The sequence below is a fragment of the Dicentrarchus labrax genome, unplaced genomic scaffold, assembly GCF_905237075.1.
Source record: "Dicentrarchus labrax unplaced genomic scaffold, dlabrax2021, whole genome shotgun sequence".
Taxonomy (NCBI): domain Eukaryota; kingdom Metazoa; phylum Chordata; class Actinopteri; family Moronidae; genus Dicentrarchus; species Dicentrarchus labrax.
Window position 1 is genome coordinate 7272968 of NW_026136724.1, and position 27451 is coordinate 7300418.

Consider the following 27451-nt stretch of genomic DNA (forward strand, 5'->3'; position numbering starts at 1 on the left):
TTTGCTTGATCCTGGTTTGAATTTGACGAGATTTGCTTCAGTGACATACGCGCCATTTGAAAAATACAACATCTGTTCTGACATAATTATTTCTGGCATGTGAGTGGAACTCATATCAAACCCTGCTGAAGTTGTTTGCTCTCTTGAAGCTGTCAGAGGATGTCATTTCAGAGAATGTAATCATCTGGTTATTAAATATGAAGCAATGACCACCAGCTACAGTAACTTTCCTTTCAAAATGGAAAAACTTTTTTGGGGGAAATTGGTAACTAGCTCCCAGGTTAGCACAAGATATGGAATAGTAACCAATTTAACATTGCCGGTCAAGCTTTGTGGGAATTATTAGGATGGTCAGCAGGCATCTGTGCCCGATTCGCTGCTCACTTGGATGCTGTGAGTCTGTCCCCTCCAGTCCTTGGCTTCTGTCTGCTGAGCAAATAATCACAGACAAAGAGACAGTGGACCTTTAAATGTGTAAGACTGTTATCTGATCATAGGCTTGGTGTCTATTGGAAGGCTTAATGATGCCTCCCAGTCACAGGGTTGTGTACAGAAATCAGATCAGTTATCAGGAATTTGTGATGCAACAGTATGACATATTCTAGGAGTTGTTATAGAGTCATTAAGTAATTATCACTTTTAGTAGCTGCTATAGGAGCAGTAGGAGCTGCAATAACATCAATTAAGTTCAATCTCTTCCAACAAAAGTCTGTGGAACACTAAACCACCACCACCACAATCTCCCCTCATTCCCTTGGGCTACAGTGGCATGACAAAAAAGTCCCTTTTGTAACCAAATGAGATCAGTAATCAGAGCAAAAAAGGAAAAAATACTTCCTTTTATACTACTCTACAATGGAATAGTTATTTTTAGTATCATCTCTTGTTGCATCTTCTTTTGTAGTTGAGCACTTGAAGCTGTTTCCATTTGAGCATGGAAATTCATTCTTGGCTCTGCATGTGTGACATAATATTCTCAACTCAAAAGGCGCTGCTTTCTAACTCATGGGCTGATGAAGACAATGGGGTGTGTAGCTGAAAGCTCTAAAGAAAGCTCGTAAGGCCTATTTAGGCTGACTGAATGAGGCCCACAGCAACAGGTTCGCACTCCTCGCTCGTCTAATACTGACGCTTCGTCAGTGGCCCTCCGCTTCAAAATATGACTCTGTAAGTACCCCTCTAGCATCACTTCTGGACTTTCAGGGCGCCGCAGTCAAGATAGCAATAATAAATATGCAACCAGTTACAGTATCGCGATCGCCATTGATTCGCCATGAAAGATAATGTTATTGTCCGTGTGATCGTTTTTCAGAATTGTATTACACTGGACTTCCTGGATCATTGTAGTGTGAAGCTTGTAGCCTTTTCTTAATTTTATCTTTTACCTTAGAATTATTGCTCATGATCGCTCCATTCTTTCACAAACCTTCATTAATGGAGTCTAATGTAAGCTCATGCAGCATATCTTGACTACATAACAAGCCTTTCAGCTGGGTTTTCTGGTTTATATTCTCTCACTGGCAGCACAACACCACCAACAAAGACTCTTGCAGTGATTTGCTGAGGGCTATATTCAGTCTGAATAGCCCTAGTGGGTGGCATTCCAGTTGGTCAGTTAGTCAGAGGGGTAATCGCAATATCCTGCTTTCTTAGCAGAATCCTTTCCCTCCTGCCTTTCCATCCTTATTGCCTCCATCTACTTTAAACTATCTAATAGAGGCAAAAAAGTGCCCTAAAGGCAAAAGTGTAACTAATGAGCAAGGTATTGAGGGTGGAGCTTTAAACAGAAACTGCAAATGTGTGGGACGTGGTCTTTCACAGACGGAAATTTCACACCTGGTAAGTTAACGTTGGATCACCGAAGCCAACCCTGTTATCTACTATAAACCTTTTGGGCAATGAGGCCTGCTTTAAAGCTGTCATCACCAGCTAATATGCAATCGTACATTTGTTCCATAGAAGGATTGACTGTACCTCACCATGTACGTGCGTGCAGTTGAACCTGTGTGCCGAACCCCAGGCTTTTCCAGACTTACGACATGCTGAGTGCAATCATTTACGCGTCCAAACAGCCCGTCAACAGCTCGCAGAGTGACAGGCCCTTTAATGTCAGCGTTTCAAGAGATTTCAGTCGTCGGTTTACCAAATACGCAGAGTCATGTGGCTTTGGAGGTTTTTAAGGGGAACTTCTGAGTGATAGTAATGAGCTCTAGGAGACAGCAGCACTGCGGTTGTAGCCGGCACGGCGCCCAATTATCTGCTAGCACCTGTCGAAGTCGGTCGTGGCTGTACGGAGTGGCGCTTTCAGACGGCACGCGTGCAGTCCCACCCCTCTGCTTCCTACTGTATGTCCTCTATTCTCTTATAATGAGGGGGGTGGGGGTTGCTTTGGCATGAGCAGAATGAATTGCACATTTTAAAAGGAAAGGAATGAATGAAAGAAAAGGAACTTACTTCTCTCTGAATTGCAGTTTTAAAATGAGCTGTTGATGACGTCCAAGTCAGCTGTTGAGCAGTGTTGCAAACTGGTGCCAAATCAAATGGAGATGACAGATGGAAAAGGAAACAGATGAACTATTTAATGAACTTGGTTTTTACACATCGTAGCTATGTTGCAGTGCGTTTACACACTTTTAAGCAACCTGATTACAGCAAGATGATTTCTTATGTAAATGAGAAACCTGGTTTCCCCAGATTTATTTCTCCTAGAAAAAGTCCTGGCTATGTATACATGTAGGTTTCTCTTTACATGGATGCATGTGCATAAATATAAATGTGCTGAGTAGCAAAATAAGGGGAGTGATATGCATGTAGTGATGCGTTATTGTATATACTAGCATAAAGTAACATAGGAGTCTATAGTATTTGTATATTCAGGCACTCTTGCAGTAAGGAAAAGATGTGCGCTCTCATTCCAGACCATCAGGAAACTGTTTTTGTTTATCACTACTATAGTTAAAATAAGTACAAAATTCTGGGAAATCTCATTGACATGCAGCATTTAGACATATATTTAAAGTAACCAGGTTAGTTCTTCACTCCAGGATTGGTCAGCTTTACGTCGCTAGATCTGTCACTTTTTATGTGAAGTGAAACACTATGAATGTCTTCCAGGAGAGACTGCGCCTTTATTTCCGTATTTAAACTATACTGCATCTCCATTCTTGTCTATGATGGCTGACTTTTCATTTTTCTTGGAGGTTAGCTGTTCAGAAAAAACAGGAACACTTCTGATTTCAGTCTTGCGTGTCGTACAAACTTAGTTCTGTTCGAGCATGAACTGACCCTCAGTCTGGCTAGGAGTTTCTCCTCTCAAGAGACAAGATAGTAGTTATTTTTTCCAGATGGACTAAGACCAAAAGTAGTATGAGGTTCTTACAGAGCAGCAAATAAGTCACTGAGAGGAGGTCAGGCTGGGTGGATGGACACTGGAGTTGCCTCTGGTCTCAAATCATGAAGGGGAACGTTCCCCAACCTCAACCAGGAAGTATTAGTTTGTTTGAGTTTTGTTTGTGTGTGTTGTTTTCCAAATGCACTGACAAATGACCTACTTGGTTGTTTAGATATGAGAACCTGTTGGGCAAAGTATGAATCTGGAATAAATAAACACGGTGAAAGAAATTTGTTCCCTGAATGGCTTCCTGTCAAATTTGTTGTGAATAATTTGTCATTTGTATATTTGAATTGAGTTTCTCTGATGTAACACACACACACCACACACACACCACACACACACACACACACACACCCCCCCCCCCGGTCTTCCCTTATTTCGTTGATAGATGATGTAATAACTTGGTGAAATAAATTGTGTCTTTACATGGCTTAAAAATGCAATAAAGTTTGATGAGGCTAATCAATTCTCACAACATCGCTGTATTACATTATATGCTATTATATGTCCATGTGAAGTATAACATAATGTTAAATGATGAGCCGATAATAACATCAACATTATTAAGGGCCATAATGTGATGAAATATTTCCTTTTCTTACATCTTGTCACATTTCATGCTGCATTATTGTTGCACTAATCTAAATTCTGCTAATAGGGCGACATAATTCCACACGTTTGCAACACTGTCAGATTTTAAACAAGTGTTGTTCAACCAGTGTGAATGAGACAAATCACTCCAATGGCTTTAGGAAAAATTAGGTTCAATTAATAAAAGCCATTTGGGGAAACTTCTCTCTAAGAAACCCAGACAAGCACAACATGTGAAAACGTTATAATGTGAGTGAATCCACAGATTAACAGATTTATGGACATGTGCTGTCCCATGCACCACGCCCTCCCTGCATCCCTGCCATTCCCAACGCGATATGCATTCAAATAGCATACATTTTCCTAATCTCGGATGGGAATCGTACCCTGAATTCTCTGCAGCAACCATGGATTCTTTAAAATGAGGAATTTCATATTATAGCATTCATTGTCATATATTACAATTTCTCTGACCAAAGGAGGACCGGGGGCCACCATGTTCTTAATCACTTAAATCCACATGCAATCTGGCTCAGCCATCTTAGCCAGGGCCACGGATCCATTAGTCCCTTCTCATTTCAGGGGGAGAGCTGCCAACCCATTAGTTCTGCTATGCTCTGCTAGATTTCCATATCGTTCCATTTCAACATTTTCTGCAAGAAAATGGGAAAAGTTGCGGATTAATTCTAACTAATCCTCCATTTTTCTATTGCCTTTAATTACTTGTTCCGGCCTCTGACACTCTGAATGGTCATCAGCAATAAGTTGACTTCGCATGGGTCCCATCTTATTGTTAAAGAAAACAGTCTTCTGTGTGTGTTTAAGGCTATATCTTGAGGCTTTAGCTTGGCATTAACACACCACACACACACACCCACACACAACACACACACAACACACACACTCTCTTTGATTCCTACTTGGAGAGATTTTCAACTGGATGTTTTTGTCTCACTATTGAGCCACTTTAACACCACTAGAGTAGCCTCTTGTCCCTTTTGATGGATTTCCACTCCTGCAGAAAACCTATTTTCTCATTCCACGGACCTTTAGTTCAATTTATCTCTCATCGCTCGTTATAAACAGACTAAATTCAGACTATGATTAGACTGAACAGTCGACTGATCTTGGCTCGGTGGAAGTTTCCCCCGCACAGCTCCAGTTTTCTTACTTTCGGCTCAATCCTTCTTGCCCGTTCTCAGGGAGAAGATTGAACACGACTGAGGAAATATGGCCTCCGAGAGCCGCTGTGACCCCCCCGCTCCTCCTCCCCTCCTCCCACTTCCACCCCCCAGCAGTCACACAGCATACAAGTCAATGTGACCGCTGAGGCAGAGCAGCCTTTTCATACCGCTAACGTTCAAAGCAGGCCCAAACGACCCGATGAAAGCAATCTAATACCACAAATTAGCCTGTCACTTAGCCTGGATTATAAGCCTCACGAGGGCCACGGCTAAAATAACTTGAGCCTCGTTGTTCCGTGATGTAAAACAGCGGAGAGAAGAGTGTAACAAAAAAAAAAAAAGAAATAAAACAGGTGCAATTTAATTTTAAAGCCTGTGTGCTCTGCTCAATTGCTTTGTGTAATTAAATTGATTTTTTTTACCCTTCCCCTTCCCTCAGCATCTTGCCCTGGCCATTCTGTCCAAGCAGCCTTTGCCGGCCTTCAGAGAGAAGAGCAGCACTATTCAGAACCTGCGTGTTGGGCCGGCTCTGTGCTTCCGCTCTGACATGCGACAGAGGTCGACGTGAAAGAGCAGGAGATAAGAGGACGTCAGGCGCTGTTGATTTATGGCCGGTGTTGGAGGAGCTTGTCATTCACGGCGCATTCGTGACTGTCGTCGGTGTTGTACTACAAAGACGGTCGGGATGTAAATACAGCCTGTGCAGGAGTGTGTGGATCAGTTATGATAAGCTGGCAGGGCTGCCCTCTCTCTCCAATTTCTCCGTCTTCCTGTTTAGCTCGCTTTTCCTCACACTACATACATTTATCTTACTACAGTTACAGAAGCAATCTGTCGGCTAGACTCACACCACTTCACCTCAGTCTAACTAAGTAACTTAACACCAGGCTCAAAAAGCAGTGTTTCATTGTCCTCTCTGGTGGAAAGTTTCCATTCGGTTTCCCCTCCGACCGTTAGGCATGGTCAGAAGAGCGCTTTGTTGCACCCACACCCATCAGTGATGTCACAGTGCACTGACACATCCTGGAGTGCACCTATACATCACTGCAGCAAGGTGATTTAACATTTAAGAGGACAGCAAAAGAAAATATGAACTAGATTTAGATGTGATCAATCTGTGATGTTAAAGGATTCCACTCACTAAAGTAATTGCTGGGATTTGAAAACACAGCAACATCAATTCAATGAAGTCAAACAGGGCAAAAAAACTAGTGGCCAGACTATCAGACAAGATGTAAAGAAGCTAAAAGTAGTCAGATTATCTAAACCACTTTATTTGGATGTAAAACTTAAAGTCAACGGACCCAAAACGTCAGTAACAACCCGGCATTGCACAAGAAAAACCCTGCGTGCAGACAAGTGCAGACAGTCAAAGCTGAACAAGAAAGTCGATAAACTGTGATATTTGAAAAGTGTCCTGAGATAACTTATAAATAAAACTGAATTGAATTGAATTGATAGATGTTTCCAGTGTGCGTTTTGGGTCATTTTACTGATTGCCTTCGTTTCAGGTTCCAAGGCATTTAACTAACCATAGGATTGGTTTAAAACCTGTTTGAAAATGACCTCCACTTTGAGTTTATACACTTGAACTAGCATTCATTTCTCTCAGGACTTCCACTTCAACTCCTTTCAACTCTGTTGAAATGCAGACTTTTAACAGCAAGCACGCAAAGATTTATTTATTTTTGAATGTTTACATTTCTAGTCACTAATTCATTAGTTGAGAGACAGAAAATTAATCATCAACTATTTTGATAATTGATTAATCATTTTTCAAGCAAAAATGAAAAATGGGACCATTGGTTGGTAAAACATTTGAAGGCCTTGGAATTTGTGGTAGACTAAATGACTTAATGATCAATTAATAGACAACATAATCGGCAGATTAATTGAGAACGAAAACAATTACTATTTGCAGCCTTGAATATGAGATTCAAGTTGGAATAAACCGGAATTATCCATTAAACACTGTCTAGCATTTATTATTGATTTGTGGTTGTACATTTCCCTCAGCCTGCCTCATCTATCTTATTTAGAGACCTACTGCCTACATTTCCCAGAGTGCTTTCCAGAGAAGTGGTGTGAAGTCCTTGCAATCAGCTGCAGGTTTTACACAGTAGGAGAGTAAGACACTGACTGTGAGAGATTTCCCAGCTGACTAACTCAAAACCCAACCTGTCTTGTTGCTGCATCGCGTGCTGGTCTCTGTCTACTTCTGTGGGGGAATAAATTGGCCACTACGGCTCTTCTACGGTGGATTTCTCTCCCCGTATGACTGTGAAACATCAGAGCAAAATGGAATGGCGGCTGTACAAAGAAGCCTTTGGTCTTTACACTTGACGTTTTAGATCACAGAAAAAAAAAAATTCTACAATTCCTAGTTGCTGAAAATAACTGGACAGGATGTCTCGCTGTCTAAGTTTGCTCAGTTAAAGCTCTCTATCCTACACATGCATGTGTGCACATGTATGTTGACAGCAGTGGGAGAGTTGATGAGGACTCTTGTTCGTCCCATGCTGGGTGAAGATGGAACTTGTGCCACTTTGTCATCATGTCCCCACATAAAGAAAGGCCTGCACAGATAGGTACTAGGTTGTAAATTTAGTCCGTATTTCCTTGGTCCTTTGACATAAAACCAGGGTAGGAGGCATCAACGTGGCGTTCAGTGATGATAATTGGCTAACACATATACCAGAGCCTGGGAGCTAATTAAAGAGTATCATAATCGACTGTCAACTTCCCTCCTGTCATCGGTGTGGCACTGAAAAGTTTCATTACACACCTAAAAATAGATTTCCCCAATGCTCCGACACCTCACTCCTCACCTTTTCTTCTCGTCAAAGCGTGCGAGAGACGTCTCTATTCATGTTTTCCCCACACTTATTGGCTGCAACTAATCCCGAGGTGGGAATTTTTGGGTTTCCGATCACACAGACTGAAGTGCACCGAGGCTGAGCGCGCTGAGCCTGTCACCAAAGAAAGCATTAATAGTCACAAGTGAGACGGATTCGCGAGGGGGGAGAAGAGACAGTCTCCGATATTTCTCTTAAAAATGGCTGGAAAACTTGAGAACTTCAGTCCTCTTCATATCACCTTGTCTTCTGCTGTGTTCTTCACAGCTGTGCCATTCATGTCTGTATTTAGACACAAATTCTCTCCCTGTTCATGTCTGCTCACTTTATTAACCTATTTAGCTTTACGAAGAGCGAGGCGGCTGCAGCCTTGACAGCCATTTCACACCGAGTGCGTGAATATCACCATGTTTTGATTGACACTTTCCCTCTTCCGTGGCTCTGTTGCAGGGTGTTTATATACCTTCCATTTTCCTTCAGCTCCATGTTGAACCTGAATATAACCACTCCATAATATCACCTCTTTGTAAAAACAACGCAAGGACTTAAAGCCAATTACATCACTTTAGACTTCACTGGAAAGCCCTTATTTTACTCATAATGCAGCCTATTATATCACAGAGCAGAGAACACTTGCCAAAAGCTCCTCTAGGTGCTTTAACTTGTCAGGGACAAAAGGTAAGACGGGGCAGAGGGAGAGGAAGTATCTAGAGAGCATTACGCTTTGACACGTACAGGCACAAGACTCAGGCACTGGCTGTTTGTTTAATAATGATGATAAATGGCGGGCTACGTCAGAGTGTAATGTATTCCTATTCTCCTCTGTGATTTCTTAAATAGCTTTTCTTTGTTATTTTTAAAGCGAAGAAGGCCCCGCTGTGAATTTGAAATGAATAGCACCTCCGTTACAGTAGTCCCTCCACACTGCAGCCAAGATTTAGCTGTAAGTTGATTGCGTTTAAATGACATAAACCACATTGTAAAGATCCCCCTAAACAAAACTAATCTCGTCAGGTTCTTGTTTGTTCCAGCAAAAGGTACATTTTTCTCTGAAGAAAGGGGCAAATTTGTGATTTATACTTCATATACTTTATGCTGAATTTGTGCCAGTCAATGAGCAGTTACAGTAACACAGCACAGTGTGTACAGGAACATAAAATGGAACAGCTTCATGGAAAGATGTCAGTAGATTTTGTAAATATTCTGTTTTGCATCTAAATGATGTGAAAATTGCACATACATAGCAAAAATATGTTACTGTTAATACTACTATATTAAAGGTTTGCAAGCAGTGTCATTTCAATTTGTAGGTCTATGTGTATAAATATAAGTAGTGGTGAAAGACACTATACATTAATAAACCTAAAAATTAATATCTGCTCATACATACAGTGCGTCGTAAGCTATTAAATGTTTATATAGTGCTTATTAATGCTAAATAAGGGCGGTTAAGTACAGTGTTAAGTAACAGATAAAACCTCGTATAAAGTAAAGCACAAATACTAGTGAGCGTCCTTCATACACAAACATCCTGGGTTTGAATCTGACCGAAAAGCTGACCTAAAAACTTTATTTATATTGTTTTATATTGCCTCTCTGTCAATCAGTCTAATAAACACAACAGTAGTAAAATAAAATAAAAGAGCCAGCTTGCACCACATTTCAAGTGAAATCCACAGTCCTCCTACCTGCTCTCCGATAAAGAACGTCATTTCTCTACCGTTATCAAACTGGGACAAAAGGAAAAATAGGATTTAATATTCGGATACATGTAAAATCAAAAAGCCTGTGATTCAGCTCTGGCTTATCACATAACTGACGGCCGAGCTGAGGGACAGTAAAGGAGGCTCAAACTGCGGTTGCCACATCCTGTTATCCACCCCCCCCTTTTTATCCTGAGAAACAACTCCAGCAACTGCCACAAATGTAGTAATAATCATTGTCTTTGAGGTGTTAGTGAGATGGCAGGAAGACAATAAACACTGCAGCCAATTGAATTTAATCAAATCAAACATCCCAACGCATTAGAAACTGCAAGAGCATGAAATTGTGACCCACAAAACTGAAATTAAATCAGACCGAGAACTTCCTGCTGACTCCCACACACCTGACTGGCTGTCAGGAATAAATATAATTTTTCATACATCATTTATTTATTATCCTCCATGTTGTTCTGCAGTCATTGAGCTGACACACTCATCCACGGCAATGCGCAGTGACAGAGGGATTGGGCGTCTTGCAAGGACATCGAGGGCTGTCACTGGGATCAAACCCGTGTCCTTCCAGTTACGGGACGGACTCTGTAGCCACGAGGACACGCTGACACCACAATGTGACATTGATATATTCTTTAAAAGAGCTGACAAAAATTCCACTTGCTGATTTAACCTATGTTTGGACCTTGATGCAGTTTTGACAGTTTGACTCAATTTCCTGTGTCCTTCATGAAACTGTTTGGGTTCATGAAATTGGACACTTCTGTGAATGTATGTACTCAGAGCAGTTGGTTTTGACTTTTATTTTAGTACTGAAGCTAATTATAACTGATTTGTCCTGATGCTCCAACGTGTTCCTTTTGATGGGAAAGTACAAAGTAGTTGGGTAAAAGTCCTAAATTATTATCACAAAATGTACTAAAGACTTGATTATTAATTTATTTTTGTCCTATTACCCCTTTAATAGACTATGTTTCCATTGTGTTGGAGAAGATGACAAAGTTGTAGTATTACTCCTTCAGAGTTTAAAGTGGAAAGGCCTCTGAAACACATTTAGACCATTACGGGACTTTTTCTTCTTCTTTTTACAATTCACAGATACGTCAGCGGTCTCTAAATCTGCAAAGGTAACAGTTCACAGCTGTGTTTCTCACATTTTGAGTGGCTGATGACGCTGATGCTCAGTGGTGGAGGATGTATTCAGATTCTTTACTCTAGTGAAAGAATCAATACCACATTGTAAAAATACTCCACTACGCATAACACACACTAAATAATAGTGTTAAAGAAGTTATTTGACATTTTGGGAAAAAGCTTTTCGCTTAGCTACATATAAAGTCTGGAAGGGGAAACAGCGAGCCTGGCTCTGCTCATAGGTAACAAAATCAACTTAGCAGCACCTCTCTAAGTTCATAAGTGTTAAGTGTATTTACCAAAAACTATAAATTACTTTAGTACATAATACCATTAGCAAAATGTACTAAAAATAATATTTAGACAAATGGCCCATGTGAATGTTATTGTATACTATGTTACCGGATTGTTAAGACAAATCCATAGCCTAAGTAGTGTTTTACTGCTGTACTTGCTCAACATTAGCTAATTTTAACTTTTTACATGCATAACAATGCGTCATATTTTGTAAGCTAAATTAACTTTCAGCTCTGCTATGATAAGCTAATTTTGTACAAAAACGTTCAATCTGAAAATGAATTATTAATTCTAGCGGCTAAATAAATGTAGTGCAGTAAAAAGTACATTTTCTCTGAAATGTAGTGGAGGTGTAAAATAGTATAAAACCTGAATACTCCAGCAAAGTAAAGTACCTCAAAGTTGTACTTAAGTGCAGTACTTAGTTACATTCACAATGATTGATATCAGCCCAACGCATTGGTCCAACTCCTGTTTTTCTGCTCTCTAACGTGACACAAACGTGCTTATTTTTACTAAAATGTTTAGACTGTACTCATTGATAATTCATAACGCCTCAGCTGAGAGAGCAATTACAGGGAGGCAAACAATAGGCTGTTGTGTTATGAGATCTTAACTATAAAAAGAAGGAGACTGCTTTGAGAGAGGTACACTGTGATCTGTGTGAATGCAGCTACGCGCTGATGGTGCCAGGCCATATTTGAAGGTGGGGTTAGACTGAAATAGCACACTGGATCATGAGACGGTGATGCATAGACACTTTGATCAAAGGAAAACTAAGGTTGAGACCATTTGGCTGTTGCGGTTTTGATGAGCGCGGCCTCTCAGATAGCATCTCGACGTGTCGTTACGGAAGGTCGTTTTGGTGGTTAACTCTCTGAAAGGGCACTCAGCATCAGTGTCGGGTAACAGCGCTGATATTTGCTCTGCCTCGGCTTCTTCTTTGGTGAAATTTGAAATCAAGGCCTTCCTCACTTGGGCTGCATTCGCGCCACAGCTAGAAGCGCCCCAATCAGTTTTTCCCTCACATGTGACTCAGAGATCACATTTTATAATCAGTGTGAGCAGTAAAAGGCTGTGCACTGTCACTTTTTGCAGCTTTGATCAGAACCAGATGGAATCAGAGGATTTTTATTTGCTGAAATCTTTGCAGAGAAACATTAGCATGGAGGACAACTAGAGCTGCCATTAAAAGCAAGGTCTGAAGCTCGATTGGTGATTGAAGGAGAGTCGGGTTGGGAAAAAGATCTGTTAGAAACAAGAGAGTGAAACAAAGATACAAAGACACATTTCATCCACATGAGATATGTGGGTATTTTACAAAGCTGTCAGGTCCTTGGTTTGTGATATGGATTACATCCTAGAATTGAACAGTCATCCAAAAATAATCAGATATGAGCAGGAGAGAAGTGAGCGTGAAGGCCTGAGGAGCGAACCGAGCCACTTACAGTCTCTTATGTCAGAATTTGGATTGTGAATCACACAGCGGAGTAGCTCGGTCCCGCTGCGGGCTGCCGTATAATGATTTGATTAGCAAGTCGTCAGGACAATGTACTAAAGCAAGGCTCCTTTTATAGTCCTAAGTTCATACATCAACTTCAACACGGCCCTGACAGCTGTCTTGTCGTGTTTATGAAGTGAACTGAGCAGGATTTGTGGCAGATGCTTCACAGAGCGCGTGACAAAGAGTGGGCAAACTCGCTTGTTTGGCGTGACAGGGTTGAAAGCTTCACTCCTCGACTGTCAGAAGGGAACATCTGTGTTTTGGCGAATGAGCGATGTTTGCTCTGTGACGGAGCAATCGGCTCCCTGCAGCCGTCCGAGGTGACAGTCTCTGTCACGGTCCAAGGAAAGAGTGAGATAGAGATGGAGGGGAGGGGGAAGGGGAGGGGGGTAATCCCTGTATCAAATCCAGCTGCAGAAACAGGGAGGGAAAGTCCAGCTTTTTATGGTTTAGTGACACTCCCTGTGCCCACCCTGCAATCTCTGTGATACTGTGGATTACACACTTGCCTTGAGCATTTCAAGGATGCATCCTCCTACAATTGAGGGAAACTGAAAATTGAATCTTACACTTTTAAAATGATTACTGCCACGAAAGTAAAAACACATTACGGTTCACTACTAAAGCTGCTTTACAGGCAAGATATTTATGGAAAAACACAGCAGTCTTATAAGCCCTAAAGTGTCTGAAACGAGGAAGAACTGCCCATTCCCACAAAATGAGACACATAAAGACGCTCTTCACTCAGAACTGTGTTTCTCTTATTGCTGCTTCATTTGGATGTTTGAGCTTCACCGTGCAGAATAATGGATGTGTTATTTACTACAAGAGATTTGTGACATTAAACTAGTATTAAACAGGCAGTACTAAACTTACACAAGATGTGGAATTTAAAGCCACCAGTGCACTTCAAATTTTTCAGTGAGAGACATCTCAAGTCCAAGCAGATACGTCTTTAAACTATGTCTGAAGGGGATCAATAGATTCTGATTTGTCGGTATTTTGTACTTGACCAAGACCCGACTTGAATCCAAACAGTAATTCTTATAAAAAACGATTCAAAATGTAGTCAGAAACAGCACACTGAGCCCTCTGTCCACAGAAAGCTGAACTCTCCAGGCACAGCACACTGAGAAGATGGCGCTTAGTTCACCGATACTGATTTGTAACATTTAGCAGCCTTTGACGCAGTCAGTGTCTCTTAGAAAAAAATCCTTATTGTCCATATTAACCTTTAAAATGTGTCATACATATGTGCACACTGTAGAAATGATTTGCATTGTAGTTACAATCACCTTAAAAACTATTACCCAGCCTACAGAGAGCAGGTAAAGGATGAATTCCCCGTTTTTCTTTTTTTCTCCTTCGCAAACAACTTTTACTATTAATAGGCCAAGGACGATAGAGTCCTTCACTCGCTAATGAAAAACTATTGTGGCTTTGTGTAAGCCCATCAAAGTAGGAAAATAAGTGACACAAATGGGACAACAATGAGAAAAGAGGTCAGAATCAGAAGATCTGCTTACGGTCCTTGATTTCACTAAAGTGTTCAGCTTTGTTCTGCCAAATCAAATACACATTTATATTCCACTTTCCTTTTACATCTGAATACCATATAAAGCATGCCTGAAGAAGATACCAGCTCATCTTTCCCTATTGATGTTTTACAAACTGGAGAGGTTTGTTACGGTACATTTGTCCTCGCTTCAAGGTTGAATTTTCACTAGGAAATCATAGCTATTAGGTAGAGAAATATCTCTTCATGTAGTGTCTGTCGGTGCCAGAGCTCTGGCTTCAGCTATTGTCAAACAACAGTCTAAAGCTTTGTTAAGCTCTCACCTGCCTGTGCATACAAACACAGACTTTATAGAAACATCAGAGATCTGCTACCAGCCAAGGCTATCTCCGCCAAACGCTGCAGAAATGGCTGTCAGTTAATTATAGCTGACAAGCAGGTTAGAAACATTGAGTTAGCTTAAAAAGCTTGTTGTGCATCTGTGCTGGAAATGACCTGCTAATTAAGCTGACTTTATTTCATATTGTTATTGTTCACTGTATTAAAGTCAAAGTCAACATCCTTGTCTCCATTTAAAAAGAAAAGCTTGAGAAAAGTGATGACCAGAACTAACCGTTAGCTACCTGACTAACAGGCTAATGTAGCGATAAGACACAGGTACATCCAAAGAGGAGCTACTCAGTTGAAAATACATTCTCCTTGACACTGAAGTTTTCTAATATGAAACTGGTGAAAACATTTTCAATGACGCTGCAGTTAGCCATAAGCATATGCCTACCAGTAAAATATAAAATGATACAGTACATTAGTGTCTACTGCATTATAGCGTTCTTTACATTGAAGTGTTGAGCTGGGACACAGCTTATATACCCAAGACATTTTAACTAGCATGCTAATGAGCTGTTAAGAGGAAAGAGCCCCAATATGGCCGCCGGGAGCAGAAGAGGCGAACAGGGAACATAACCTGAAACTTTTTTTTTTGATGTATTGTTCAGTCGCACTGTCAGTACCGGAGAAAAAAACATATTGGGCAAAGTGTCAAGCTCGGGGGTTGTTCACTGTGTCTCTAGGCAACAGTAAACCAAATGTTATTATTTCTCCATCGACAGCAATAAAGTGAAAGTAGACTCTGGGCAGTGCTGCACTTTGCCCTGTCAAAACTTTTCCACTCAATTTTTCTCTTTTCGTTTCGGTAGTTAAAGAACCTGCAGTGAAAACTGTCCCAGCCCAATAATGTTAATTTAATTTATACTGTAACTGTACTCTAATAGAAAACACAGTAAAAGAAAATTAATGCATTTGCATTATTAATAGAAAATCATAAGTGGGGAGGTCTAATTTGCTTTGTTCATAATTTATGTTGAGTTATTGGACAGGTGTCTTGAGGTGTGTGCAGTTCAGGGACATTATTTCTACAGTACATCAGAGACAAGGTTGACAGCATTACCGCCGTTTATAAATGCAACTATTCGTGTTGATTAAATTGAGGTGGGAATTTTCTGTGGCTGTTACAGCAAGATGTTTCTCCAGAAGCGACGGCTCCTCAGTAAGTGTGTCCGCTCACCAAGGTCAAGCCTCGAGTGGAGTCTTTTTAAAGCCGACTCATTGGTCTGCTGCCGTCCAATTTCTTTCACAGAGAGGACGGGAGTGGGAGGGCAGGACGAATCGACTCAGACGAGCAGAGTTTTGGTCAGAGATAGGGATTTCTTGCTTCATTCAGTTTTAAACAAATTCACTTTGTACTCTTGAAAGGAAATCCGATGATCTACACCGCAGGCTTATATGCCTCACAACAGAGCCAACTCATAACAAAGGGATAAAAGTCCAATCTCTGGATAAATTTGAGCACACAAATCCAGGAGAGCTACTGAGGTGACACCAGTGAAAAGAATATGCATTATTCCTCAATAAAGGTGCTCATTTGCATTTGAAAGTGTCCTCAAGTGCCACGCACAATATACTGTAGATAGGAAAACGTTCTGTCTCTGCTGGCAAGAGGAGAAATACAGCACTGCAGACAATCAAAGGATAATTACATATTCCATTTAGGCTTCAGTTTATTAGTATTTGTTTTTCATCTGCTATCCTCCAAACTTCAATGTGCTGTTCATATTTCATGCTTATGGCAATCATCGGCATATATTATGTGTTTCACTTCAGGCCCTATTCCCTGGCAAAAGGTATACATTATACATGAAGTATTGTCAGACTAAAATGCACAATTAAAACTTCCAACCACTGTAGACAATTTCTAAGTTTCTTCCCAAAACACCCATTTGAATCTTTAAAACCTGCAATATAAAGCCCCCAATGGCAATAAGAGCTCTACTATTCAAACAAAATATAAAATAAATGAATAAAACCTGTAACAATACTTTAGGACTTTGCCACAGTAATTATTACAAGATAATTATCTTAATTATTGTTCTGCTTTAATGAAATTCCAGGGACTATTCAAAGAAATTCCATGATGCTAAAGCTGATCATACTTAAAGTTGTTTGTTGTTTGTTTTTTTGATGATGAGATTTATATTAATCTTGTGTCTTTGCATTGAGTACAAAGTTGGAGTCAGAACATGGTTAGCCTAGCTTAGCATACAGACTGGAGAAAACAGTGGAGAACACTGGAGTTGTTTAACCCATACATAAATGTAATGTGATTTTAGGGGAAATGATTTGTTGGAGCTATGCAATCGAGCATTTGGTGCATTCTGATACAGTGAAAGTGTTGATTTCTCTATTATTAAAAGGCGGTTTTCAATGTATTTTAATTTTTAAACATTGATATATTACCACTGTATAAAGTTGTTGTGTTGATCATGTTAGCAAATAATTACCTAATTACTAATTCCAGCAGTCATGGGGCAAAATTAGCATTCATTCTGTGTGGTGTTTCTGGCCACTTGATGAATGAGAGTCCAATATTCACTGTCATTTGAGCATTGGTTTAGGCTTCACCAACTGCGTCTCTCTTGCTACTCAGTGCTCCTCTGTGTTCATCAGCTGGTTGCTACCTCTGTCTGCTGTTTGCTGCTGGGTAGCTGTTAGTTGCGTCTCAAAATTATGCAGATAAGAAAACCAAAACAGTAAAGTTGCGTGCCATAAAACCAAAACAACCTAAAGTTGCTAAAATGGTTTGTAGAGCTGAGTCGGGTGATAATTCTCTTTTGGTTTCTTTATTACGATAAACCCTGAACATTACGCTTCGTCTCTTGATCCACCGGTAATCAACTTAAATTAGGAGAGCAGGATAATATTTGAATCTTTTTAGTCTCTAAACCTCACCAAACCATTAGAAAAGATGTGGCAGATCAGAAAACTGCTACATGAATCATTTTTAGAATATGAGTCATACAATTGTAACAGTTTTGGGAGTAAATGCAGAATGTATCACTCCCTGTGCAGCAGGAAAAAAAGCTACCAGTGTTTAAAAATCAGGTAGCAGGTAGTTTGGGATAATACAGCAGTATTTTTGTGTTTCTCCAAAACTAATAAAGACTTCAAGGTCAAGATGTAAAATGGTCTCAAACTGTAACAAATCTTCAGCGACCCGCTCTGCCGAACACACCGCCGCACCAATGACAACACAGCACATTCAGGGACAATGAGATGTCATTTGTAGAATTGCACCCTGAGACAGCACCCAACAAATGATGCTGTAGTACTCTGCCCTGCACTCTGCACCCTTTTACACACACACACACACACACACACACACACACACACACACACACACACACACACACACACACACACACACACACACACACACACACACACACACACACACACACACACACACACACACACACACACACACACACACACACTGAATTGCACAGCACAACATCGACTGGCCACCATTTCAACCCAGCCTCCAATTCTTCAGCTAACCAGCGGCTATAAATCTGTCGCCATGAAGGTGAACATTAGCACCCACGGCTCTAGTGCAAGCACCCAGGTGTACAATTTCAGGTCCATTTGAGCAAATACATAAAGCTCACAATTACGTTGCTATCACACTCGACACTTCAGCGAATTTCCTTTCAGATGTCTCTCCAACTACCTTGAATTCCCCGCTAAGTGTCATGAAGCTGGCAATCTTGGCCTCTTTGGAGGTATACGTCATTTTGCTGATGGAAAAATCCACCATGAAACCATAAAAGACCAGTTGGGTCCATTTAGTCCTTCTGTGTATTTTTCTTCCTCCCGTGGATAAGTGGTTAAGTGACATGATGTTCAGATATTTCCAGCATTCCCAGAGAGCATTCAGGGAAGTGTAGAATAAGCAGATACGGCGGGTTGGGAAACGCCGGGGTATGGTGATGACGACAAACTGCTTGCCTGAAAAGGTTCTGATGTCCAACTGATGAGACCTAATGATACAGCTGACAGCTGACAGCCGACAGCTTTGCTTTGTCGCTTCTTTAGCTAACGTTAGTTTCTCACACTGGCAGGATAAGCTGCTTCGCGATCCTAAAACCTAAAAGGTTTCAATTCAGAGCTTTTAACAATGATAGGAGGTGATCAGAAGTTTAACTGGGAGTTTAACTGGGAGCTGTTCACCAGCTTCACCAGCAGGAGGAAGACAGTTTCTCTGTGTCCCTCTCAAACTCCTCCTTATCCTTCCCTCTCTCCTGCTACATAACATTTTGTTGCTGTATATTTAAAGGAATAGTTTGACATTTACATTGATAACAGCTATGAAGCTACAGCCAGCTGGTGACAAACTTAGCTTAGGACAAAGACTGGGAACGGGGGGGCAGCTAGCCTGGCTCTGGCCAAAGGTAACAAAGCCCATTTATCGGCACCTTTGAAGCACACTTATTAACATATTATATCTTGTGTGTTTAGTATGGATAAAAAAAACAAACAACATGTTGTAGTTTTGTGTCTTTTATTACTTCTGGACAGAGCCAGGCTAGTTGTTTCCAGTGCTGTGATCTGCTAGGTAACTGCCAGCTAGCGCTACCTCAATTTAGCGTAGAGGCTTCTGATCGATCTTCTCATCTAACGCCCAGCAAGACAGCAAATGAACTGTCCATCATTCCCTAACATACTAAATACTGTTAGTAAAATGTACTAAAAAGTATTAAGATGTGTGATAATGAGTTATATTATCTATTATTTCATTGGATTGTTAATGCTGAAACCTTTTTCTGTTGTCTAAAGAACTAAAAGGAGTTACTTTTTGTTGAAATAGAAGTGCATAACAACAATGCATCATATTTGATATAATAAACTAACTTTAAGCTTAACAATGAGTAATTAGAAGTAATTAGTAACTGTAGCTGTCAATAAATAAAGTAACACAGTAAAAGCTTACTCAGTTATATTCAGAATGAAATTGAGTGAAACAAAGTTGAATGAATGTGATTTGTGTAGGGTGAACTTTTTCGGCTTATAAAGCGGGGGCAGGAAAAATTGAGATACTGGTATAATCCCAGTTTTTCTGCTCTCTAAATGTCAAAACTAAAAGTTGCGGTCACTGTGAGCACGCCAGGCAACTAGCAGAGAGTCGCCCCATATGTCAAGCTTTTCTTTACAGTCAGTAACAAATGTTGAAAGTCTCAATAAATATAGACATTAAAAACATTCAAAAGTGAATTTCATGCTTTATATAAAATTGCATTAAAGTTACAGGACAACAAGACCAACTGTTTGCAAGGTATTTGCATAAATGTAGACAGGAATCAAGTCCATATGAGAAACTGTTTCCCCTGTGTTTATGTCATTGCCTGCATGTCACGATGATAGACACCTTATTTATAATTTTAGAGGGCATATTAAACAGTCCTGTCTGTACTATTTTGACACATCACTCGATTCTAATTTCTGTGTGACACTGGGAGGTATAAAAAAAAAAATCTCGATAAAAGGTCATGTTCCCTTTGCCAAAATAAACTTAATTACATAAATAATCTGATAACCCCTATGAGGTTTATCCAATCTATATGTCAATGAGGCCGGCAGATAAGAGGCGGGAGGCGGTAAATAAGGCGTAAACGCAGCATGTAACACTGTACGCTCACGCCATACGATACCATGCCTCTTCCAGTAATTACCGTACTGCTCCTGCATCCCCCGTTTGAAATGTGATCGTTGTCTGTCAATGATAACACACTGTGCCAGATGGCTTATGCAGTGTGGCCTCGGCTCCACCACACTTCATTAGGGAGAGGGAGTGTAGAGGAAAAGGTACTGTGGAGGGATGGATTAGCCACTGCGGCCTGCTCGCTCTCTTCCACTCCGCTGTAGAGCCTAGAGAGGCTTACTGAAGCCTGTTGGGGCAGCAGAGGGTCTTCACCTTCTGTTCATGTTGCTGCTTGTAAGAGCCTTCTGCTGGAGTGGAGAGGGGAAGAGGTGCAGGGGAAGAAAGAGAGGATTTGGAGACAGTGATCTAGGGCACATTCACAGCTGTAGTTTGTTTTGAAAAGTAAGACGAAGGATAAGAGCCTAGTATTTCCTCCTGATAAGAGCAAATATACATTCAGACAAGCTAAGATATTGTGAAGTTAAACTGTGAGCTAGTAGAACAGCACCCTCTTCCTGTTGTGTGCCATAAAACCTTCAAATCCACCCTGAAGGCTCACACTGGAAAATGGCAGAGTGGAGGCAGAGAGATGTTAGTAGATGGTGTTGGTCGGTAAAAGGCTAAACGTATACCTTGTATAATGCTGTTCTGACGGTAAGAATGTTATGGGTTTACCTGAAATAGGTAAAACTGCTGTAATAAATAACTTCCTTGTGGTAACGCCCCCTTTATTTTCCCAGGATGAGTGAGCGATACACGCAGATCGGAAGTAAAGGGGCTCTACTTGTAATGGTGCTTGTGATCAGTGTCTGGGAGATGGCCGCACCAACAGAAGCAACTACAGGTGAGCGCATTAAAACTAAATCAACATATGCTCTTATCTTGCTCCATAAGTGGATTTCAGAGAGGAACTTTTTTCTTTTTCCATTAGTCAGAGCAATGGGCATGAAAAAAGACAAACACTTGTTTCTTATGGGAACAAACACATATTACAGTGAAGCAAACTAACAAAAGGTTAAACTGTCACCTCCTGCTTCTGTCTCTGTGCAGTTTGTGCTAATTCCCACGTCATCTTGTGGAATCAGAACCTAAATAGCTTCATGATACCACTTAAGAAGTTTCCAAAGCTGTTGCAATAACTTGTTGTTTGAAGCATTATTAGCATATCGCCTAACAGACTACTTAGATCCCACTGCCTTATTGCTCACTTATAGCGTGAGCAGCTTGGTTTATGGGTTATACTGTGAATTTCTATCCAAATGATTTTGATAGTAGATGCATAGCAAAAAAAACATGTTTATACAAAATTGTGTATTTTTTGCTGATGTTTCATTATGTGAAATTACTTAAAGGATAAGGTTGGTGATATTGTGTATATATTGCCAACAAGCCCCTTGAAAAAGACTAATAAGTGTTGTCTGTGTGGCTAAAACCTGATCTAGCTTATTCCTCTGTGCCATAGACCTCCACTGTTCAAACTATGAAATACACATATATAGTAATAATAATTTATACTTTCACTGTATAACACCTAAGGGATCTATAAATAACAAATAATATAAGAACCGCAGGTGTGATAGGCTAAGGCTTCAGCTTACACCTTCTCGGCAGAGGTGGCAAAAGTACACACATTATTAACTCAAGTAGAAGTATAGATACTTGTGTAAAAAAAGACTTCGGTAAATTAAGAAGTTATTACTTAATACTAATTCAACTCAAGTAAAAGTAGAAAGGTACAGGCTCTGAAATAAGTATAAAAGTAGAAAGTGCTCTCTTGGTTTCTCTGAAGGACATTTCTACTGACCTAAGTTATGTCTTGTTATATTGTTTTCGTCATGTTACATCTGTCATGCTTGACATGTACCAATTTTGATCTTGGGAAGGCATGCAATGATGAAAATAATAATAAGATAATTCCTGTCAAATGCATTAAGACTAAAGTAACAAGTATTTGTAGTTCATTACTTCCCACCTCTGCTTTTCAGTCAGTGTAACTTGCCTTGATTTGATTTATTTTTATGTGTTATAGAGTTGTAAAAGTTGAAAAGGCCAAAATAAACTTAAACACCAAACATTATGTGTATTAATCCGCAAATAAAAATAGCACCCAACAAATGCAGGATTTACTTTACATCTTAAAACAAGTCTTGGGGCTAAGTTCCACACAGGAGGTCATAAAGTTTTGAGGGATGGACTAATGAATCCATGGCTTTGGTCTTTTGATAAAACCAGACTTATCCTTTCAATTACTTTTATCAGAGCCCCAAAGTAGATAGAATTAAAACAATTTAGGAGCTTTCCATCAATCCAACCATTTCTAAAGTGTTGCACTGGTATTCCAAAGATTTAGTATTCACTTCAGTAATGTTAGAGGAATTTCATCACAACAGACAGATTAAAAAAAGAACGGTCAAAACTGATGCAGCAGAGCCCGAGATGTGATGACTTTTAGTCCCTTGTGGGAGTCGAGCTCCGAAATCATGAATCCAACAATGCAAGAATGCATCTTAATAGAAAGATAGATGTGTTATTGTTCTCAAGGGGAAATTTGTTTCCAGTCTGCATTATGTGTGTCTCCAGGACATAGAAACACTGTAGAATACGTACTCTCCATCACTACATATTTACATGAACACATGACGGCGATTGAAGCGTGCCACGGTGCACAGACTGTCACTGTGTTTTTGTTCCCCCTGACTGGTAAATTCAGTTTTTATTGCAGGCTTACTATACCCAACCTGAGTGACGCCTAATGACATCATTCAGGAATATCTGACAAAGCTCCTCCAGAGCCAGAGAAGACGCCGAACGACTGTTTCCACAGGCTGAGTCATACTCTTTATGACTACTGAACTGACACTGATGTGTAGAGTTCCCCTTTGAGATGTTTGTTCCAGTAGATATGGGGAACCAGAAAGCTCTGAATGACAGGAATCCTACAAAGTGAACTGCTTCATAGAACAAGGAAAACAATAAAGTCGCAGGAATCTGATGACAGCCAAAGACCCATGAAGGTTCAGCTGTAGGCAGTTTTTCCTATCCTTATTATTGTTATATAATTCAACAAAGGGTTCAGAAAGTGAGACCCCTGCCCAACTCTTTCAATAAAGAAGAGCAAGTCAAGCTAAAGACACTCAGTCCTGCCATGCGCTCAACGTTAGCAGTCAGTCAGGTGGTCCAAAGAGGCTCAAAATGAGGTCAAAGCTATCCTTCATGTCTAGACAGAAACAACTTATCTCTGTGCAAAGGCTTGTCGAGTTTCTACCCATCTGTTCACGCAGCTCTGTGGGAAGCAAGTGAACTTAAGGAGGCTTGTTTGATTTGCTCATGGTGTGAAGCCTCGGCTCTCCATCCAAAGCAGGGTGAACCGCTGCACCAAAGACGTGGGACAAAGGCGTGGAGGGAGTGCTGTCACAGTGGCTCCTGCTTCTCATACGAGGTGTCTGGAAAGGAATCTCTCACTACACAGCATCACAAATAACATGTCACAGTAGTGAATTGCAGGGTAATTGGATTGAAACAGCTATTTTGGAGGTATGAGTCAAACTCGTCTACCCTTGCCTCATTAAAAGTGTTGTCGAGTCGTCACTAGTAAAACCCAGGGAGATCAATTATGGCAACTCAGCAACATTACAAGTAGAGGCCAACCCACATGTTTCATCACTGGGAGTCCCACTGACAATACACAGCCTCAGGTAATTGGTGGTGTGCAGGCACTGCTGCTGCCGGACAGGATGTCCATTTGTGAGAATGATAGAAATCGCGCGTACCTCTCCTCTCTTTGTCGACCAATTAGACGGGAGCGCGGCGCTTTGATGTGCGTGGCTTTGATTGGCAGCGATCCCCACTCAAGGCGCTCATCATTTCAGCAGGAAGTGGATCAGAATAATCTCGCATGCGTTCAATTTCTCTCTGATAGCCACCACAGCCCCCTAATTTCCCCTGGGTGTTATTTCTGTTGCTGTAAACCTGTTATCATTCAAGGGATGAGATGAACCCAGAACACGTCTAAAATAGAGAAAATGTATTTCTTGCCAGAGAACACAAGAAGAGGAGAACTAAGCCTACTCCCTGACAAGCAGGGCGAATTTAGTTCATTTCAGCAAGCAGGCAAGTTGATTTACTAATGCACATATGAGCTTTCACTTCTTGAAATATCCGGTTTGTGTCAGCAAAGACGGGATCATATTTGCACCATCAAATATGCTTTTCTACTCTCTGACAGTTATGTAAATTCAGTTTATTTTCCTTTCTGATATGTGAAGAAAGAAGGTTTGCCTTTGCGCTTTCTTGTCAGACAGTGATACTGCAAAGAGGAGTCTGTCCTTTATTACTGTGGCTGTTTACAACACCGAGTTAAAAAGTCTCAGTGGTTATTCTGTTTGCCTTTGTGCTTGTCCTTTATTGACTAGAGGGCAGGCAGAGCAGAGACAGGAGTTAGACAGGATTCTGTCCCAGCTGTGGGGACACCTGATTTTTTTTTTATTAGCATCTACTGTAATCAATCCTTTGAACCGGCTTTCCTGTGCTTGTACAAACATAAAATAAAGCAGTTTCACCTTATTTTTTTAATGCTGTTTGGCAGACAAAGGATGAGCTGCTTGCTCAGCTTGTTTCTCTGATAACTTAAGATCCAGACGTCCAATGACTAAAATCCATCAGCCAGTTAAAATATATCGTTAAAAATAACCAAGATCTAAATAGTTTGACTGAAAACTGGAGAAAAAGTGAAATTATGACAGAACTTCTGACAGACAACCACAATGCTGACGCATGTGCTGGGGCAGACCCAGTACATAACACTTAATAAAATATTTTGTTTTTTGCCAGCACTATTTGACCATGTCTTTGTGTTTGTCCCCTCAATTCTTGCTCGCTGTCCACTGTCTAAAAGAAGCAAAAAAATGACCCAAAAACAAAGAAAATAGCAGGAAGCACTAGGTCAGTGTTTTAGACTTTAGAGGCTTTAAAGTGATGTCAACTTGTGACCCTTTTAGCACAGGTTGCACATTTTTTGTGAGCAATTCAACCAAATATTGCCTTCTCAAATGGTAACATTTAAAAGGTTTTTCGTCTGTAGAAGTAAAAGTATTGAGTATTTTATGATAAAAAGGTAATCATTTGAATGGGTGTGGATGATTTTTTTCTTATTTTCTATCTTTGTTAATAATCTGACCATCATGCTCTTTTTGCAAAGATCAGCTTGGCTGTCTACACACTTCCCAGGCCAAAAGTGGTGTTAAGCAAACAGCAAAACAGGGAATTGCCTTTTCCAGTTTGGGAAAGAAAAGGAGTAAAATGCGAAGACCGCAAATGTTTAAAAAATTACAAAAAAAAAAAACTAAAAAAAAACACAGTCAACAGGTTGCTGAGCATAGTTGTGACATGTAAAGATACTGTATGTGAGCATCACGTGTGAGCAATCCTCAGTGAAGAGGCGACATGAGCTCAAATTAATACAGAAATCAGTTATGTAGCTTTACATCATCAGAAAGATGGCAGGGATACATCTCCCCTAACTTTTATAACGCAGCTCGTCTGTGGACACAGTACCTTCATACCTTGTTTGCCCAAATGGGTGTAGAGAGTTTAAATTCTGACCTTCAAATTGCATAGCGTGATCCCTGCAGACACATTACAGCCTTGAATTTCAGCGTCCACAATGGGAAACCACTTAGCGAGAATCAAAGCACACAGGTTTCTGAGGGGGAACTTGAACCTGAGTGAAAAGACATATATTTGATGGTTCATCCTCAGTATTTTTAGACATGTAGCACTCAGGTGGTGTAGTTTCAGTTAAGAGGTGCTTTCCTTACTGTTGTAAATGTTGCTGACGTATGACCTCGATGTGCGACTTGTGCATCAATGATTGTTGCTTGCTCTGCACCTTAGACTTTCAGCACTTTGTAATAAAAATGAATTATATGGTGCATAAGAAGCATCTGGCCAAGAAAAGGAAAACACTGCCTGCACCCTTGAGAGAGCAGTAACTAACAGTCGGCGATGCTCAGTATTTACAGTTGCATTGAGTTTGGCTCCCTGAATCTGATTTGTAATTGTGGCTGAAAGATTGTACTTTGACTAAAGCGTTTCCTCATCTGTCACTCTGCTTAACCGCTACTGACAAAGGAACAAATAGTTTGAGGGGGAAAATCTGTTCATCACTATTAACACGATCGTTCTACACCTCATTATGTAGGTTTGCACAGAGGGAATTACACTCAGTGAGCTCATCGTCAGAGATCATTTTTCTATATGAAAGGTGGTATTTCTGGCTACACACCACGCTGTGTATACAGCAAGGCAATGATTGCATTATCATTCACAACAGCTTCATGAATGATACAAAGTATGCATCAATTGAAGTTTCTTCTCCATCTCCAGAGACCACTGTGTAAAAGCTTCTGAAGCAGAGTAGAAGAGTAATTTCAGCACTGCACGGAGAGAAATGGCCCATCACTTCTCGCTGAGAGCATCTTTGGTTCAAAGGATTCACTGCAAGGAACAAATGTCTGGTAAACACATAATACTGTGTGATAGCCAGCATTAGTTCTCAGGATCTCATCCACATTTTATTCCAAGCTGCTGTTGGGGTTCACCTTAACTTAAACAACATGTTGTGGTCTTTGCAAAAGGGAATGTACCGGACTTGTCCTTCAGTAGTAACTTTCCTAAATGTCTGCTGGTTAAAGCTAATTTTCCCAAAATGGGGACAGCAAATTATTAATTTTTTTTTTGGGGGGGCAAAATAACTTAATTTCAATAGAAATGGAAATATTCAAATAAATACCAGTAACCTCATAACTGTACAATGTTTTAATAGAGGAACTTACTTACAACCAAGGAATTTATGAGACTGAGCACATTCAGAGTGGCTGCGCAGTATTCCTGCTATGTGACTACATTATGACTGTGTAACAGACAGGTGCTAGGAGAAGAAATCCCAGAAGTAAAAGGATTTTTAAAAGCACAGAGCAGGTATAAGAGAAAGATATCATAGAAAGGGATCATTAATGAAGGAGGAGAGAATATGTTTCCTAAGAGTGATACCTCAGTTCATTCCAGAACTCCATTATTTATGTTTTATAACATCTTGTAATAAATGTATCTTCAAATTAGGGTTTTGGAGAGAGCGTTTAGTACCTAGTCAAGAAATCATTGAGTCATTAGTTGAGCTACACCCTGTCAACAAACAGTAGATATAGCATAGCCAAACTTACTAATCAT

The 27451-nt window shown here is 40.4% G+C and overlaps 1 protein-coding gene and 1 long non-coding RNA gene across 5 annotated transcripts in view; one reads left to right on the forward strand and one right to left on the reverse strand.

Annotated features, from left to right (window-relative positions):
* LOC127359228 (chemokine-like protein TAFA-2) overlaps positions 1-27451 on the forward strand; it is a 60760-nt gene that overhangs the window by 17842 nt on the left and 15467 nt on the right. For both annotated transcript variants that reach the window (XM_051393110.1, XM_051393111.1), the window contains exon 2: positions 20965-21068. In XM_051393110.1, coding sequence (XP_051249070.1) covers positions 20966-21068 — 103 coding nt within the window. In that variant the 5' untranslated portion in view covers position 20965. The remainder of the gene's footprint in view (positions 1-20964; positions 21069-27451) is intronic.
* LOC127359230 (uncharacterized) overlaps positions 1-27451 on the reverse strand; it is an 80889-nt gene that overhangs the window by 9286 nt on the left and 44152 nt on the right. The gene's annotated exons all lie outside the window — the stretch shown is intronic.